The 13,879-nt window shown below is 57.4% G+C and overlaps 2 protein-coding genes across 2 annotated transcripts; one reads left to right on the forward strand and one right to left on the reverse strand.

Annotated features, from left to right (window-relative positions):
- The first annotated feature begins 2,752 nt into the window (after positions 1-2,752).
- LOC117643298 (F-box/LRR-repeat protein 16) lies at positions 2,753-12,606 on the forward strand. Its single transcript, XM_034382113.1, has 5 exons — positions 2,753-3,313; positions 6,425-6,716; positions 8,481-8,676; positions 9,012-9,160; positions 9,387-12,606. Exons 1-5 carry the CDS (start codon positions 2,753-2,755, stop codon positions 9,533-9,535), a joined length of 1,347 nt encoding a protein of 448 aa, XP_034238004.1. The 3' UTR covers positions 9,536-12,606.
- On the reverse strand, positions 12,578-13,868 carry LOC117642885 (DNA-directed RNA polymerase III subunit RPC8). The gene is made up of 5 exons (XM_034381547.1): positions 13,657-13,868; positions 13,282-13,465; positions 13,029-13,172; positions 12,818-12,948; positions 12,578-12,737 (listed from the first exon to the last, which is right to left on the reverse strand). Exons 1-5 carry the CDS (start codon positions 13,765-13,767, stop codon positions 12,687-12,689), a joined length of 621 nt encoding a protein of 206 aa, XP_034237438.1. The 5' UTR covers positions 13,768-13,868; the 3' UTR covers positions 12,578-12,686.
- Between the last annotated feature and the right edge of the window lie 11 nt (positions 13,869-13,879).

The raw sequence follows: 13,879 nt of genomic DNA on the forward strand, positions 1-13,879 counted from the left end.
TCCGCCGCTCCGTCCGTCGGTCCGCCGCTCCGCCGCTCCGCCGCTCCGTCCGTCGGTCGAGTAACGCCACGGCGCGCTGGACCGACACGCCCCGACTCTCCGGCTTGGCGTGGCGTGGCCGATCGCGCACCGGGCAAACCGGCAAACCGGCGTGGCCAAAACAATTTACGTTACTTCATGCACGAAGACACCGGGACAGTAACCATCCCTACGCGGACGCGCGGACGCCGGTTTCAATTTCGGCCGGAGCTTCCGTTTCCGGACCGAGCCGGGGCCCCTGCCCGTCGGCGTGATGCTGTCCCGCAGCACAGGCCTGAGTGGCGGGACTGCCTACCCACAAGGCGTCTTGGCGCGGCAATTGCTACTGCTGGCCGGACCTCAAATGATCGAATGCCTTTCAGGCCCGATCGGCCACGGTGACTCACCAATCGTTGGCAGATCGTCTCTACTTAGAAGAATGGCTATCTCGGCAGACGCGAGAACATTTGCCCACGGAATCTGATTTGCAGATCCCACCACCATGCAGTGCGCGCACTACCTCCACGAGGCTCCAGAAAGCGTCACGGAGCGAGAAACACACACTGCACTGCGTTCACTGACGTTTACCGAACGCCAGTTTCCGCGGCCCAGCGCGCCGGCGATACTCCACGCGCACAGGGCGCTACTCGGGCAACGGCGATACTCCGCGCCGAGGAACGCGGAGTATACGGGCCGGTGTGTACAGTACCGGCCGACCGCCGCACGGCTCGAGTCGAACACAGCACACAGCATCACAGCATGCGGGCAGCCGTGCCAACAATGAATCCGTGGAGTATCGCTAATCGACAGCTGGACGCGGGGTATCAACGCGAAACAAACCTGTGTGAAACCGAGTGTCGAACTTCCAATCTAAACGCAAGGGGTGAACTCGAGTTGATTTTGATCCCTGAATTTACAACGCGTTTTTGTTGTTGTTGTTGTTGTTGTTGTTGTTGTTGTAATCTTCACAGAGCCGAGAGGACGCAGCCACGCTGGCGGTCGTGGTCACCGCGGAGACACCGAGGTCTGGTACACTGGGAGCAGAATCCCAGTCCTCGTTCCCCATTTCTCCAATAACGCGCAGTCATCGACGTTCTGAACGACTTTGGAACGCGACCAGCAAGAGGACAGCGGCACCAGTGGCACTTGCCTCAATAAGGCTCATTGGCAATCTTGTGAGGCTGCAGTGCGCCAGCCCAGCGGCAGGGGAAGGGGCCAGGCCTTGGGCCAGGCCGGCTGCCCAGTGGAGTGGGGCACTGGGAAAGTCCGGGAGGACCGGGACGGACCGGGACGGACCGGGATAGGGGATAGGTGCTTGTCCTCGCTCCACTGCAGCTGGGACCGGCTGGGGCGCTCCAAGCGGGGGCGGCTGGCGCCATGTGAGGCAACCAAAAGGTCCGCAGGCTCCACGGGCGGGAATAGGGGTGGGGCTGGGTACTGAAGCACGTAAATCCGAACCCATCGGCGGAACCGACGGAGGAGGGGGAGAGTGTGCTTCGGAGCGCGGCAAAATCAATCCCCGGCCGGTGTCAACTGCGGGGTACGGCGAGACACGCGTGGTCCACTCTGTTCATCACGCCGTCTCGCTGATTCCGTTGCTGTGTCTCTCTCCCCAGGGGTGCGAGAGACACTGTGGGACTGCGGGGTGCGCAGACAGGCGCAGGGTCGTTGAAAGCGTGGAAAGTGCCCCGCCAGCCGCCAGGCCACCCCGTCTCGTCTCGCCTCGTCCCCGCCGGGCCGGGCCCGGGCCGGGGATGAAGGCAAGCGTGTTCTACCTGGTTGCGGTGCGGCCTTCTCCTTCACCTTTCGCGCAAAGGGAAGAAGGGGGCGCAGGGCAGCGCAGGGCAGCGCAGGGGGACGCTGTGTAGCGGAGCGGTGCCGTGCCGCCGTGCCGCCGTGCCACGGGTGGGTGCTGGAAGGGGAGGCAGCCCGTCCGCCGCGCCGCCCCCGCGCCACCCCGAAGGCTATCGATCCACACCGCGCCGCGCCAAAGCCAACCAGCACGCTGCCAGGCTGCCAGCCCCAGAGCCAGGCCCAGAGCCAGGCCCAGGCCGCCCGCCACTGCCAGCGCCTCAGTCCGCATTGTGAGCGGGAGGCGTCGCGACGCTCGTCAAGGGAGGCGCCGCGACGCCGCGCGACGCGCCGCCAGAGCCACGAGCAGCGAGCAGCGAACAGCGAGCAAGCGACCAGCCCCAGTAGAGCCTCGCCTGGGCTCGCCGCGCCGCTGCCGCTTGCACCCCGGACCGCGCAGGGCAGCGCAGCGCAGCGTACCCATGTGACTGGACGAGCCCCGCACCCGCACACCGCCGAGGCCAGGCCCAGGGCCATGTTGCCTCCGCCCGCTCCGCCCCACGAGCTGCTTTTCCCGAAGGCCGAGGACGTAGTGGCGGCGGTCGCAGGTGACGCCGGCAGTGGTGGCGGCGCCAGCCTCCGCGCGAGCCTCCGCGGCCTAGGCGGCGAGGGCGAGGGCGAGGGCGAGGGGGTGGGCCCGGTGGGCTGGTCGACGGGCACGTGGGCCGAGGGGGTGCCGCCGTCCTGACGAGGAGTATCGACGACGCCCGTGCGCTGGTGGTGCTGCCTGGACATGTCCATGTCGGCGCAGGGCGTGGTGGAGCGGGCTTCGGCCGAGCTCAGCAAGCGCATCTCCGGCCTGGGGCTCCGGGGCAGCAAGCAGCGCGATGCCTCGCCGCGCTCCCCCAGGGCGTCGCCGAGGGCCTCGCCCCGGGCCAGCGTCATGGAGCGCGTCACCAACGTGCTGTGCGGCAGCCCGCTGCCGGCGCCGCTCGCCCCCAACGCCCCCGAGAAGCCGTCCCGGCTGCTGTGCAAGGCGGGCAGGGTGTCCGTCGAGGTGTCGCCGCGCTCGGGGCCCGTGCCGCCCCCGCGCAGGCTGGCACCGCAGATCAACACGCCGACCACGTGGGAGCAGCTGCTGCTGGACGACCGCTTCGGCAACCGCCTGCTCGAGTACCTGTCGCCGGGGGAGAAGCGCGTGCTGGCGCAAGTGTGCCCGCGGTGGCGGGACCTGCTGTACCGGTCGCCGCGCCACTGGGCCGGCCTGCTGCCCGTGGTCCGCTGCGCCGAGCTCAGGCCCTGCACGCAGCAGGAGCGCGACCGGCTGTACGTGTCGCTGGTGCGCAGGGGCTTCCACGCAGTGTGCCTGCTCGGCGCCACGGACGAGGACGCCCTGGACCTCGTGGCCTCCTTCCCCGCCGCCTCCAAGCACATCCATTCCCTGAGCCTGCGGTGTTCCGCCGTCAGCGACCGCGGCCTCGAAGCGCTGCTTGACCACCTGCAGGTAAGCACCACGCCGGCCGCGCCGCACCGCACCGCGCCGCGCGTGCAGCGGGGAAAGGGAAACCATACAACAAAGAGACTCGCGCACCGTGCACCGTGCACGTGGATGGGGTGCTCGCCCGCCGGGCTTACGGACGGCCTGGCGCGGAACTCGCAGACGGGGATCAGAGCCACCCCACAGGGTGACTGCGGCACTGTCACTCGAGCTGTCCCCGGACTTCTCCATATCTGAGGCGCAGTAATCTCAAAGGTGCGAAGCAGCGGAGCGACACTAGCACAATCCCTCATGGAGTTTGGGGGGGGGGGGGGGCGCTCCATGCTGAAGATTGTATACTCGAGCCTCCAGCGTCGCTCCAAATCATCTCCGGCTTAGGCTGGGTCAGGTGAAAAGGTTACCCCGCTGGGAAAGGGGGAAAAGGGGGGGGGGGCTTTGGCAATAACCTGCGGCGGCAATCAATCCAGGAGCCTCATCTGCAACCCCAAGCCGCTACCCCCCCCCCCCTTCCCCTCTTTCCAAGAGCCTCAAACCACACACCGGGCCCGGAGACTTTCTGCTTACGTCACGGCCCCGATACGCCCTGCTGATACAGAGGGTGTAATGGTATTGGACGGGGCGCGAGGGCCGTTCGACCAATCAGATGCGGGCCGTCGTTGGGACGTTAGGGCGTTGGGGGTGGTGCCGCGCCACTGTGATGAATGGCAGCTTATTTGTCTGGCGAGGCAAATCGATATAATAAGTTGGGCCTAAATAAGGTCCTCTGGGTCCTGGGGACGCGCGACGCACGCCGTGCGACGCGTCCGTTCACCTGACCGGGGTCAGGGACGAGGACAAGGACGTCGGCGAGGGCTCTGTCCCTCTCGCAGCCCTACACTGCCAATCCAAGTGTACGGAACGCCCGATGAGCGTGACTGAGACAGAGCAACGAAACGGCTGTAGGGCATCATGCTGCTTGGTCCAGCATCCAGGCCGCCTCGGTTCAGGTCCCAAACACCAGCGAGTTGTTTGCGTGCCGGGAGAGGCTGGCGGGCGAGCGGCGGAGAGCTGCGGTACGGCGGGAAGCTCGGCGGGCGATCGACAACAGCGAGCCTGAGCCTAGCCCAGCCAGCCAGCCCAGCCCCTGCAGCGTCAGCGCGCCAGCAGCAGGAGTCGCGGCCTGCCGTGGCCTGCCGCCCGATGCCGGAGAACGTTTCGCCGCTCCGTCTCTCTCGCACCTCTACGGGACGCCCTACGAGTGCAAGAGAGACAGCGCGACGAGGCGATCCTTCGGAATGAGGCGGCTGAGCGCGTTGCCTGGCAACCGCGTCCCCTCGCCACGCCGCCCACGCGGGCCGGGCAGGGCCGGGACGGGACGGGGAGGCTCCGCGCCGCGCCACCCCCCGCCACCCCTCGCCGACCCTCCGCGACAACTTGACCCGCTGGCTGCCGCCGTCGGTGCGGTGCGGCCAGGACCGCCAGGGCGGCCAGGGCGATGCATTTATGCCCCGTTAGCCGGAGCACGGCCCCGGCCCCAAGGGGGGCCGGCCTGGCCCTATCCGCAGCCCCAACCCCAGCCGCGCACCGACCTCGAGATTAGCCAATCTCCGGAACTAATCAGCCGAAATTATCCAGGCCCGATTGGCCGATCTGCAATCCAGTTTTCTGGCCCCAGTGGCCAACGCCGCCGGAAACGGGCTTGGCGCGGGGCGTGGCGTGGCGGGGGCGCAGCGTCGCAGTGCGGCGGCTTTGAGAACGAAATCGCGCTTGCCCGTGTGACTGGGCTTAACCGGGGTGCAGTCGTGCAGCACACAGAGGGGATGAGACCCAGAGGCCAGAGCCAAGAGGCCAGAGGGCCCCGAAGGAGACCGTGCATCCTTTCTCTGGCAGCCCCAGCCAGGGCTCCACCCCTGTCGAGAGAGGCTGCCGAGAGGGGCGGCTGCGCTGCTCTCATCCAGAAGAAAAAGAGGGAACAAGTCCCAGGGGAATCTTGTTCCACATTTCAACAACATACTGCTCACTCCCTTCGGTTTCGGTTGCATTGATTTTCCGAGGCCGCGACACGCATGACCGATGCCAGAAGAGCACCTGTCCACACTCACACACTCACACTGTGCTGACGTGCCGCCACCCGTCACTCTCGGCGGCGCGGGGGAGCCACTGTTAAAAGCGGGTTCGATTTTTCGATCCCGAAAAGAAAAAAAAACGATCTGAAACTAGATTGAGCCCGATTTTCGGACACAAGTGGGTTCGGCTTATCAACTCTGCACTCAAAAACCAAACCTTTCGAGGTCGAAAATGGAGCTCAATGTGGATCGATCTAGTTTCGGGCGGTTGTTTCTCTGGTTTGAAAATGGCACCGAACCCTCCCACTGACTTCCGCCGCCGTGCGGTTGGGCTCCCCTGGCAGCGTACCGCCCTGGCAGTCCTAGGACAGTCCTAGTAGCCCCTGGTACTGAAAAAGGAAGTTCCATCACTCGATACCCACCCCGTCCTGCACGTGCCCTGCACGTGGTCAGCACGCCCCGCCCCGCCCCGCCCCGCCCCGCCGCACCCCGCGCCCTCCTTATCCCGACCCATTCACGGCAAACGCGTTGCTGCGACCCAGAATAGAATCGACCCGGCCACCCGGCCGCGCTGTGCCCAGGCTGTGCCGCCGCGCCGCTCGGGAAGGCCCGGAAGGCCCGGAAGGCCCGGAGCGCCCGGAAAGGCCCGGCCCGGCAGCGTAGCAAGCGGAGCTGCGAGAGGGCCTCCACCGCCACCGCCTCGCCACGCAGCCACGCCAGGCCGGGCCCGGAAGGTCCAGCAGGGGACCGATTCGTCGCTGTCTCTTTCGCACCTAAACGGCGCGCCCTGTGAGCACGAGAAAGACACAGCGACGGAAGCGACTCTCGGAATCAGTCTGCAGGCTCCGGGTCCTGCGGCACCGCCGACCGGAAACGGGGGGAAAGGCCGGGAGGGACGCCGTCGAGGTACCGACGTCTCGACGTCCAGGCCAAAGGTCGCCTCGCGGCAGGGGCAGGGGGCGAGGGCGACGCTGTGCGGCGAAGCGCGGCGGCGACCACCCTGCATCCCGCGTGCCCCCAAGGCCCTCAAGATGCCCGACGTGATCCTGATTTGACGTTGCTCTGCTTGCAGGCGCTGTTCGAGCTGGAGCTGGCGGGCTGCAACGAGGTGACGGAGGCGGGGCTGTGGGCGTGCCTGTCGCCGCGCCTCGTCTCGCTCACCCTCACGGACTGCATCAACGTGGCGGACGAGGCGGTGGGCGCCGTGGCGCAGCTGCTGCCCTCGCTGTACGAGTTCTCGCTGCAGGCGTACCACGTCACGGACGCCGCGCTCGGCTTCTTCTCCAACAAGCAGGCCGAGAGCCTCACCGTGCTGCGGCTGCAGTCGTGCTGGGAGCTCACCAACCACGGCGTCATCAACATCGGTACGTCGACACGCTCTGAATGAAGGGCCAGCGGTGCTTAGCAAATGGCCTGTCGCGGCGCCAAGGGACCAGACATGAGAAGTAAAATGATTTAGCCGCGATTACCGGCCGAGGTATGTGGGTGTGTGCGCGTGTTGCCATGCAGTCCGTGCAACGGCGTGAATGCTCTTGGCCTGGGGCGTGCCAAGGCGGGCTGCGGTGGATTGCGGCGGTGGGTCGTGGTGGGTCGCGTTGGTGGGCCGTGGGCCCGGCGCCAGGAGGCGCCAGGAGGCACGCACCCGCGGCCCGCAATCCCCGCCTCGCCCCGCTACGCGCTGTGTTTGTCAACAGGGCGGAAACAGTGAGGCCTGGCCGGCCTGGCACGAAACACAAAACGCCGTGGCGCCGGGAATTCGTCTGGTGGGTGCATCGCATCGCATCGCGCGCATCCCGCTCAAAAATGATCCCCATTTATAAATAATCCCGCGCGGTGAGTCAGCGGCGCGGTGCTCGCGACGCGTCGTCTGCCGATGCCCGCCTCTACGCTAGTGGTCTCTAGGACCGCCCCGCCCCGCCGCGCCCCGCCGCGCCCCGCCGCGACGCTGTGGAATGCCTTGGCACGCCTCGCACCGCGGTGGGCCCGGGGCGCGTGACGTCCGCCGGTAACGCGATGGACGTCCGTCCAATAACGTCAGTGCAAGTCCGCTTTCTTTCTGGCTTTCGTTTAAAATAAGTGCCCGCCATCTATTTTCGATGCAAATGATTGCGAGGCGGGCCGGGCCGCGGCCCCGCCGACGCGGCGCGCTATGCAACATGCAGCATGCATGCCACGCCAGATTCCACGGGCCTGGAAGGACGACTGGCCTCGCCTCGCGCTCCAAGGTGACCGAAACTCCACTATAAATACTCGAGTCGGGTCGAGTCGATTGAGGAGGCTCTCCAAGGGCCCTCCAAGGGGCCCCAAGGGCTTTCCAGCCCCTTTTAGACGCCACTCGGCCCCGCGAGGCCCTGCCGGGTCCGCCGCCACGACGGCCACGACGAGGACTCGGCGGCACACAGTGGGCGGAGGCGGCCAAAACTCTTAACGCGTTTCGAGCTCCAGAATCGCTAAATGGGACTCGAACCGATCGTGTGACCCCGCCAATGGATTGCTCTTTGAACGAGGAATCCATCGGTGGGGTCACACGTTCGGTTCGAGTCCTGTTTAGCGACTCTGGAGCTCAAAACGCGTCTAGAGTATTGGCCACCCCCACAGGTCTTCTGGCCCACTGTGCGGCTTTGGTCCGGCCCGCAGCACGCGGCTGGGTTCCGGTTGCCTACCCTCTTCATCACAGGCGCTAGGCGGACTTGCGGACTGCGCTCCAGCCAAGACTCCAGCGCGCGGCTCGGCCGGCCGGGGCGCCACAACGAAAAAGATAAAAAGAAAAGGGTGGAGTAGCGTCCGTCGCCACTGTCCGCGGGCCGGGCGGGCCGGGCGGGCCGGGCGGGGTGAGGGGTCACGCGGCGGGTTCATTGGCCACTTGTTTCCGCGGCTCGCGTGCTGGCCGCTGGGCTGGCTGCTGGGCCGGCCGGCTGGCCGCGGTGGCAGCCCTTGGGCAGCCCCACGCAGAGAGCGACAGCGCGATAGCCATGCACCGCGAGAAAGGGCGCCGTCAACTGAAACCTTCCAGCCACCCGATTTGCGTACAACATGTTGGAGACATCTTCGCGCCTCTCAACCAATCCAACAAACGCGTAGTGTCACTAAATCACTGAATGCTCACGTTGATTCACTCTTCCCCGCAGTGCACTCGCTGCCCAACCTGACGGTGCTCAGCCTGTCGGGCTGCAGCAAGGTGACGGACGAGGGCGTGGAGGTGATCGCCGAGAACCTGCACCTGCTGCGCTGCCTGGACCTGTCGTGGTGCCCGCGCGTCACGGACGCGGCCCTGGAGTGCATCGCCTGCGACCTCAACCAGCTGGAGGAGCTCACCCTGGACAGGTAGAGTACAAAGCACGCCGCTAAAAATATAGGGGTCCGTGTGCAGCGGCGTGACCAGGGCCAGGGCCCTGCAGGGCTTTGGCCAGGACTCGCTCGGCCTAATGGCTATCAGGGCGTGCTTGGCGTGCTCAGTGGGCAGCGCGGGGAGGGGAGGGAAGGGGGCATGTCCAGCTATTCATACACCGTCGTATCGATCTCGCCTGGTAATTCCGCCTTCCGCCCGCTGGTCCTGGCCGTCCAGGCTCCGCGGCCGAACCGGCCGTGTTTCGCCTTTGCCCCGCGACGGCCATGACACGAGGCGGCCTACTAAACGTCTTTTCGTGTTCGCGTTGCAGGTGTGTTCACATCACGGACATCGGCGTGGGCTACATCTCCACCATGCTGTCGCTGAGCGCGCTGTTCCTGCGCTGGTGCTCGCAGGTGCGGGACTTCGGGCTGCAGCACCTGTGCGGCATGCGGAACCTGCAGGTGTTGTCCCTCGCAGGTGAGTCCAGGCCCTCGGCGTGTTTGCTCGGTCCACCCCGGACGGCAAAGGGGAGGGGAGGGGGAGGGGTGCGAGCACGAAAGCGAGCGCCGCTTGCCGTCACGCGAGGGTGGGTGGCGCCATGGTGGCGGCGTGGCGCCTACCGGTTGCCTACCCTCGCGGGGCCGCAGCGTGCCTTTTCTCTCTGGCTCTCGAGTCGAACGCCGTTTCCCTCTCTGTCTGGCAGGGTGCCCGCAGCTCACGTCCAGCGGGCTGTCCAGCTTGATTCAGCTTCGCCACCTCCAGGAGCTGGAGCTCACCAACTGTCCCGGCGCGTCCCAAGAGCTGTTCGAGTACCTCCGGGAGCATCTGCCCCGCTGCCTGGTCATCGAGTAGACCGCGCCGACGGAGCCCCAGACGCGCGGATCGCGGACGCTGTCCAACCTCACGCCAAACACCGAGACCGAGGGTCCCGAGAGGCCTCCCCGTCGCACGCCGGGCTTTCGCGTCCGGACGGGCCCCTTTTCGTTTCTCTCTTCTCTTATTTTTCTTCTTTACTGACGGAACAAATTGTGTTATAGCTGTGATACATCAGGAGTGGCATGTGCGTGGCGTGCACCGGCTACTTCACCATTAATTGAAAAAAAAAAGTTGAAGAAAAAAAAGACATTCTTCCAAAGAGTAGTAGTGATGATAATGTGCGAGTGTATGTGTGCGTGAGCGTGTGTTGATTGATATAGGCATAACTTTGTACCTGATGGATTGAGATGTGGTCGGGAATTCACCCCGTTCTACAGAATTTTTTTTTTCGCACTGACATCAAAAAGTTGTTTTTTTGTTTCTCTGTTAAAGTTCTTTGTTGATTTTACAACATGCTGACAATATGAAGAACTAAGCCCAGATGCAGTCATCACATTTTTAACTGTTAACTTACCAAATTAACGACAAGCATCAAATACCTGTATGAAATGTGTTGTTAAAAAATTGTAGAAAAAGATATCTACTGTATCTGTAAAATATAGAAACCAGTTGTTGTGTGTTTTTGTGCACAATAAGTCAAATGGAAAACAAACAGCAATGTGAGGAGAAGCAAATGTGTGCTAAGCGATAATTCTTTTATCTTGGGTTTATCAATTTTAGAGCATGACAGCTTATACTCTCTATTCTCCACAAGGAGGAGAATAAGATTAAACAAGAAACAACAACAACATTTGCAACCCCATTCTGTGTTATAGATAGAAAACGGAGGATGGCTGATAAAAAGGGATCATGCAAGGACCCGTACAATTTTGCTGCAAAAATCTCCATTTGAAAACATGTTGCTGTACCTCTAATCATCCTAACCAAGAGAGTGATTTATTCTGACTTCAAATATACGTCCTCCATATGAACTGTAGGTTAACTATATATTGTGTTTGTAGGTATTAGTACACTAGTGTAATAGTGTAAAGATTCTATCAAGTGCAGTGTCCAATAAATAGGGTTGGCAAAAAAATTTAATATCATAACTTGGAGTAACATTATATTAAAGTAAGGGTATGGGGCACCTTCTGTACCTTGTCCTTTTTTGGAATCTTTTATAACATATCGTGTGAGTACCTACAAACAATGATTTTTTGGGAAATTAAATTGGCAGCCGAGGCTTAATTGGAAATGGTCACTCATCCTTATCTCTCTGATGTTGCTCCAAGAAGTTTTCTTATGGGCAATACAAGGAACAAAAAGGTGCAGCAGATTCTGATCACTTTTGTGAGGAACTAGTGACATTTAGACAACAAGAAACACTTTTTGTCAGGACAAACAATACGTATTATTTTCCCTTTAGTCTTCTGCTTAGATCTTCTCTTCATTTAACTGATACTTTCAAGACTGAAAGATAATAATGTTGCAGCCCAAATATTGTTTGGTGAAAAAGTGGGCACCTCTAACTTCTCAAGAACAATTTTTGTCTTCTTGCTTCCAAAGAAATTTGAGGTGAGATATCATTCAAAGTGGGTTTTAGTTTCATATACTTTATTGGGGGGGAAAATTTCATCTTCTTTAATTTCACTGACTTCAGAGGCGTGTGTTACTTTTATTGCCAGTGTGAACGTCATCAGCTAATTTTCAATGCCACTTTATAGGTGTGAAAACATGTTGACTGTTGACATGTTGGAAAGAAAGGCAAAGTCATGCAGAGGGGAGCAGCAAGATTCATGTAAATATAACACCCATCTTATACCAAAAGTATTTACTTCCTTCATTGTAGATGAAAATTTGCAATGCCCCTGTAGACATTGTGATGACTTGATCTTTCCCAACTATATCCCTCTCATTTTACAATTAGTAAGGAGTAAAATAATATTCCCCTCCATGTAGAATTTTAAAAATTGATTGTTTTTTGACTACTTGTAAAAAGGCAAGGCATTTGTGATTTCTTTTAAAGAGGTCTGAAGTAAGTATGAAAGTCTCCAGCAAACATTAATGAAGAAAAATATTAAAAATGTACATATGTACGTGCATTATTTTTTCATGGAGAAAAATAAACTTGTAACATAGAAAGCATATCTGAAATCATGTACTTCAAACGAAGAGTATGATTTGTGGTTTCCAAAGATATTTTCATAGTTGTTCGAAGTCCTAGTAATTAAGAAATGGCTATTGTACTTCACTTCACTTCTCCACATCAAAATATATACTCAAGCAAGTTTTCCAAACCAATTTTATGCAAGACAGTCTCATTTGATATTGTTTCTTTATATCCCTTTTCTCTTCTAAGGCCTTGTAATTGCTCAGTTAAAGTCTACTTATGTTGAGTGCTCTCAATAGAACGACTATTACTCGTTAGTAGAGGGGAAACAGATTGTTATCAATGATAAAGTGAATGAGTGAGTCTAATGCCAGTCTAGAGAGAATGGAGACCACAGTATTCATTGGAAAATGCATTTCTGGAGACTTGATTAAACTCACAAGTAAAAACAGCAGAAATCTTAAGAAGAATTTTGAATTTGAATGGAATGAAAATTATTTTGAAAGATATTGTTTTGATTACAAAAACCCACCCCTCCCACCAACAGGAAAACAAACTTCCCGAACCAGAACACTGAAAAGGTTGTTTCCTGCCAATGCTGTAATAATGTTTATCACTACTTGGTGGGATATATTGCTACTGATTGGTCCCTATGGCTATGGCTTAACAACCCCAAATGCCTAAGTTGTCCTTCAACCTCATAATTGAACAATCAGTGACATCAGACAAATCTATGTGAAGAATAATTGCCATGCAACCAGCAAATTATATTGACGACTGCTTTCCTTTATTGTTACTCTACTTCGTGAAATGTTTCTGTCTCCCTTATCAACGACCATGTAAAAATTTGTACAAAACAAGTACTATAGATACATAGAGAAAAAAAAGAGCTGAGTACCAAATTGTTTTTGGGAAAATAAACCAATAAATACATCCCTTAATGTAAATCTATTATTAATAGAGCTGTACACCTTATTTACAAGACAATTGATTTCACTCACAGGAACACACACATCAGATCATGATCAATAGAAGAAATTATGAGGACCACCATGACAACAGTCCCAGGCCTGGTTCACTTATGCCACCCTATTGACACCACAAAAATGACAGTATATCAGTAAAGAAGAGAGAGTATAGAATTTCATGCAAACATTAAAGAAACTTACCGTTAGTGTGAAAGGTATTTTTTGTTCAGGTTTAGCTGCATCAGCAGGTACACCTACATCTGGAGTTTCTGGGCCAGTAGGGGAAGTTTCTGTGAAATTCTCAGCAGTAACTCGGAATCTAATAGGTTCACCTACAAACAGACAAACAATGAAAGTAAAATTGAACAAAACATAGTAAGATAGAAACAAAATCACTAGCCATATTATTTACCTGCATCCATAAACAGGTCATGTTTCTCTCCATCTGCTCCTGTGTCGTATTCCCACACCCAGACCTGCTCTGTCTCATCAAAGCGGGATGGATGTTGTAACGCAGTTGGAGGAATAATTATATCGTCAAAAAACCCTAGAGTTACTGTAGCGAAGAAATGTCCAAAATTGAAACCACATTTACATGAACTGAACATTAAGGCAAAGCGATGTCATGTAAGAGATGTAAAGGCAGGCAAGGCTCTCTCGCTTACCATGAACACCTTCTGGGCTGCAACTCCGAATTTTGCCAGTAAGGATTTCCTCTGTGAAAGGCCGGAATACAACATATCGGAATCTAACTTTGGTGTGCGCTGCTCCATCTCCAGGAAAAATGAAGGAATCCTCCATGGAAATAATGTCATGTAAAGCTATACAGAGACCAACGTTCAGGACAACCTGTGACAATGAGAGCATGGAAACACACATGGCAATGGAGCAAACAGGCAGGCACACAACATGCACAATCCTCAGAAGAAATTTTGCCCTGAGAGAGGTGCGAGTTCAGGAAAATACAGAAAAGACAAACAGTTTGCGGTTCTATTACCACGGTGCGCTGCAGGTTATGACAGACAGATATACAATGTTACCTTGTTGGCAAGTTTCTTGTTTAACTCCTCTGCAATGGCATCAGTTAATTTGACGTTAAACTTCCATGGTGGTGTCCGAATGACATGTTTCATTTCTGCCAGCACGAACATTATAAATGCCGAAGTATTTGATTATAACCGGCAAAAAATAACAGCATGCAGCAGAAACCATTCTAGACGTCAACATTCAACATTGGGGCGAGAGGGGGAGGGGGGAGGGTGG

Source organism: Thrips palmi, unplaced genomic scaffold, assembly GCF_012932325.1.
Source record: "Thrips palmi isolate BJ-2018 unplaced genomic scaffold, TpBJ-2018v1 HiC_scaffold_1, whole genome shotgun sequence".
Classification (NCBI taxonomy): Eukaryota; Metazoa; Arthropoda; class Insecta; order Thysanoptera; family Thripidae; genus Thrips; species Thrips palmi.

Coding starts and splice junctions, on each gene's coding strand:
- LOC117642885 (XM_034381547.1), bottom strand. CDS start 13,767: ATGTTCGTGCTGGCAGAAATGAAACATGTCATTCGGACACCACCATGG. Junction 13,466..13,656: donor ACAAGAAACTTGCCAACAAG/GTAACATTGTAT, acceptor TCATTGTCACAG/GTTGTCCTGAACGTTGGTCT. Junction 12,738..12,817: donor AAATACCTTTCACACTAACG/GTAAGTTTCTTT, acceptor TGGTGTCAATAG/GGTGGCATAAGTGAACCAGG.
- LOC117643298 (XM_034382113.1), top strand. CDS start 2,753: ATGGAGCGCGTCACCAACGTGCTGTGCGGCAGCCCGCTGCCGGCGCCG. Junction 3,314..6,424: donor CGCTGCTTGACCACCTGCAG/GTAAGCACCACG, acceptor CTCTGCTTGCAG/GCGCTGTTCGAGCTGGAGCT. Junction 8,677..9,011: donor GAGGAGCTCACCCTGGACAG/GTAGAGTACAAA, acceptor TTCGCGTTGCAG/GTGTGTTCACATCACGGACA.